Below are 4,072 nucleotides of genomic sequence, written 5' to 3'. Positions count from 1 at the left end.
CTGTTTTCTATTTGTATATGTTTTAAAATGTAATTTATTCCTGTGATGGCAAAGCTGAATTTTCAGCCGATTTGCTGATAATTTACGTTTCTCAATATTATTAATGTTGAAAAATATCTGCAAATTTTTTTTTTTTTTTCATTTGTTATATATATTTGTTTCTATTTTATGTTATTTTATTCTTTTTTTGGGGGGGGGGGCATGATACGTTCTTAAGGATTAATTCATGAATAGAAAATTCTAAAGAACAGCATTTATTTGAAATAGAAATGTTTGCACGAATGTCTTTACTGTCACCTTTGATAGGCTTAATGCATCCTTTGATTAATACAAGTATTAATTTGTTTAAAAACTTACAAAAAAAAAAAAAACTTACTGACCCTTTTTTTTTAAAGAGAGTGGACATATTAAGTGTACTTTTACTGTTATTTTAAGATAATCTACAAGCAAGATAACTACATAATTACATAATTTCAACTCAACTCAATATTTAATTTAAACTCAAATCAATATTTTATGTCCATGCATTTATTTATTTGACTGAAGAATGTCCAGTCAGCCAATCATTACCGCAAACTCAATCCAATCACCTTGTCATTGCATATGGGTCATTATGCAGGTAAATGTGGAATTCACTAATACAACATGAATGAATACATTATGAATAATTACCTAGCTGTTGTACTGTAGTACTAATTTGTAAATCAGGATGGATTATTGAGCAGGATTGTCAGACCTTTGCACTGGAGTCCCTGGCGGAAGAGTCCTCTCAGCAGTCTCTTGCAGTACTGACACACGGTGGGACGCGTGTACGAGTGAACGGCGAATGTGTGCGGGACCTTCACTTTAGTCATGAGGATCTTGTCCAGGTGGACGGGCCGCCCGGTGTAAAAGCGCCTGGCCTCACTGGGGGTGCGGGGCTGGAGACAGAACAACATGATATTTACATGATATTATTAAATTAAACATTAAGATTCCATTATGTTAAAGTTAATTGAAAAATCTATGTATATTATTACTAAATATAGTTATCTATATTTTTATGGTAACACTTCACAATAAGGTTCATTAGTTAAGTCATATTAAGTAATGCATTGACTAATATTAACTAAATATAAGCAATACATTTGTTACAGTATTTAGTAATATTTGTTAACAGTAATTAATAAAAAATACAACTGTTCATTGTTAGTTCATTTTAGCTCAGGTCCATTAATTAATACTAACATAGACAACTTTTAATAATGTATTAGTAAATGTTGCAATTAATATAAACTGAGATTGATAAATGCTTAAAATAATTAAATAAAAATTCATAGATAGATAGATAGATAGATAGATAGATAGATAGATAGATAGATAGATAGATAGATAGATAGATAGATAGATGCTGATTTGATGAAATATTAATGATTTAGTGCTGTCTAACGATTAATCGCATCCAAAACAAAAGGTTTTGTTTACATAATATATGTATGTGTACTGTGTATATTTATTATGTATATATAAATACAAACACATGCATGTACATATTTAAGAAAAAAATTATGTTTATATATTAAATATATTTATACAGTATATAATATAAATGATATGAATATAAATTTATGCATGTAAATATTTTCAAAATATATACATGCATGTGTGTGTATTTATATATACATAATAAATATACACAGTACACACTCATATATTATGTAAACAAAACCTTTTATTTTAGATGCGATTAATTGCGATTAATCGTTTGACACCACTATAATGATTTTAACGTTATTCATACTTAATGAAGACTGCAATAAAGACTGCTAAATATTCAGTTTTGACATGTAATAATATTTCACAATATTGACAATAACACAATATAAATATTGTATTATATTTCACAATATAAACACCAAAAATACACTTAAAATCAAGATGTACAATTTTTCCATGTATTTACTTTGCACATTTCTTATTTTAATCTGTCTCCTCTAAAGCTGTTGTTTTTACTGAGGAACATACAGTATGTTTCTTAATTCAAATATTTTAAACATGGAATTGAACGTGTGCTGTACCATCTGGGTGTGCGATCGGATGAGACTGGCTTCTTCAGACGTCACGCTGCTGTTGAGACTACTGAGGGACTCTGCGGTGGACAGACGCAGAGACTGACTGCTGGTGAGGGACGTGGTGGACAGCCGCCGCTTCCTCGCCCCGCTGCAGTTATTGGGAATGCTAAAAGCACAGCGCTTGTGGTAATTCAGTCCACAACCTGCAGGGGGAGAGGGCAAAAAGTTGGACACTGTGGACATTTATCACACTTATGTCCAAACACTCTTGGACATAGATGGAGATAGCTGGGACATGGAAAATAAATGTAGTGGCATGACCGCTCACAACAAGTCTAGCTATGATTGAATGAAAACAAGTGCAGTATGAAGAATACAACTTGTGAAAGACAGAGTCCCCACCATCGCATTTGAGTCCTTGACGCACCAGGCCAAAAAGCATCTCGCCGCAGTGATCGCAGAACGCCGGTGCACGATATGAGTGCACGTTTAAAGCGTGAGGACGAATCTGGAAGTCCTCGGATGTAGCAGCAGCTGCAGAATACACAACAAAATCGCAAAAAGGAGACATCAGTGCTAACTGCTCAAACGTCATTCAAACCCTGTTTAGGATTTCTGCAGGTTTTATGAAGGTAAATTAGACATTTTATGACCAAATTGAGTGATAAATGAAAGGAAACACAATACACCAATATGGTCCCTAAATTGAGAAAGAGTTGTATTTGCAACATTTTAAAGTTTGAAAATACAATTTTCGACAGATCTGTTTTTTTTATTATTATTATCATTAATTTAACAACAACAACAGCAACAAAAATGCTTAAGGCTTGAATGGCTCTGTTCACTTTTACTGTAAACTTTCTACTACAAAACTTTTACTTTTACTGTACATTCTTTAAAACATTTTCAGGTCTTGATCTTGAAAATATTCTTATGCCGATTTTGCAAATTCACATGATTTGCAGCATTTGAAGCTGTGTGAGTTGCAGAGATACAGAATCTCCCCATCTCTAAATCTGTTATTTCAACTGCTGATTACATCTTCCACTTTGGCTCTTCACCTCGGGCTCACATGTTCAAACAACTGGAGCTCGTGGGAGTTTCTCCACTAGATAAAATGCTAAAATGCACCAAATGAGACTTTGATATTCAGTTCAGTGACGTGGCTTCTTGTTAAAAGCTATTGTTCAGATTTCAGTTATTGACATTATGGCATTTTAACATTCTAAAAAGTGTGTCAACTTTCAGGAAACTGCTTTGTGTCATATACTGTGGTTTTAAATCAATTCAGTGCTTCAATAAGTCGATAAAAGAATACAAAACGTGGATTTATGTTCCAGTGCTATCTTGAAAATCTCTATGTATTATGGGTAAATCTCCAAAAAAATATTTATATTTATATCTGATTCTGGTCAAATTTCATTTATAAAATCGTAAATTAAATAGGGACACGTTTTTGGAAATTATCATTATCCCAGACTTATTATGGTGATATTTTAGTATTATTTATATCCTATAGCATATATTAATATTTTTAAATATCATCATTTTTCACTCATTTAGGTTTTGTTCATTTTATTTTGTGTTTTTGACATTTTAATTTCTTTAATATTAAGATTGTTTATATATTTGTAATATCAATATGTATTAATAGTATTTAATCTACTTTTAAGTTATATTTATTTCAGTTTTGGTTTTAGTCATTTTGGTATCCTTAACTTATTTTATTTCAGCTAGTTGCCAAGGAATTTCTCATTTTTATCTAAAATTTAAATTTGATCTTATTTCAATGAATGAAAATTAATTGTAATAGTTTTTGTTAACAAACACAACACAGTATTATTAAATTAAGTTCTTCTCCCTGTATTCTCATTACTGTAATATGATACATTATTATTAAATACTCTTTACATTATAAAGACTGTATAACATGTACTACAATGTATTAATACTTTTCAAACAGTACAAACTAAAATTAATTCAAACATGTATGAGAATGAGATTGAGTGAATTGCCATCAT

General features: G+C 31.0%; 1 protein-coding gene across 1 annotated transcript in view; it reads right to left on the bottom strand.

The window, feature by feature from the left end:
- The window catches only part of LOC107699228 (serine/threonine-protein kinase D2-like), a 41,799-nt gene that overhangs the window by 15,606 nt on the left and 22,121 nt on the right, over positions 1–4,072 (bottom strand). Inside the window, exons 3-5 of the mRNA XM_016500428.1 lie at positions 2,454–2,585; positions 2,058–2,254; positions 737–920 (exon numbers count right to left, since the gene is read on the bottom strand). Coding sequence (XP_016355914.1) covers positions 737–920; positions 2,058–2,254; positions 2,454–2,585 — 513 coding nt within the window. The remainder of the gene's footprint in view (positions 1–736; positions 921–2,057; positions 2,255–2,453; positions 2,586–4,072) is intronic.

This window comes from Sinocyclocheilus anshuiensis, unplaced genomic scaffold (genome assembly GCF_001515605.1).
Source record: "Sinocyclocheilus anshuiensis isolate Anshui unplaced genomic scaffold, SAMN03320099.WGS_v1.1 scaffold242, whole genome shotgun sequence".
In the NCBI taxonomy this organism is placed as follows: Eukaryota; Metazoa; Chordata; class Actinopteri; order Cypriniformes; family Cyprinidae; genus Sinocyclocheilus; species Sinocyclocheilus anshuiensis.
Note: the sequence above shows the minus strand (reverse complement) of the source record. Positions and strands in the feature narration are given on the sequence as shown.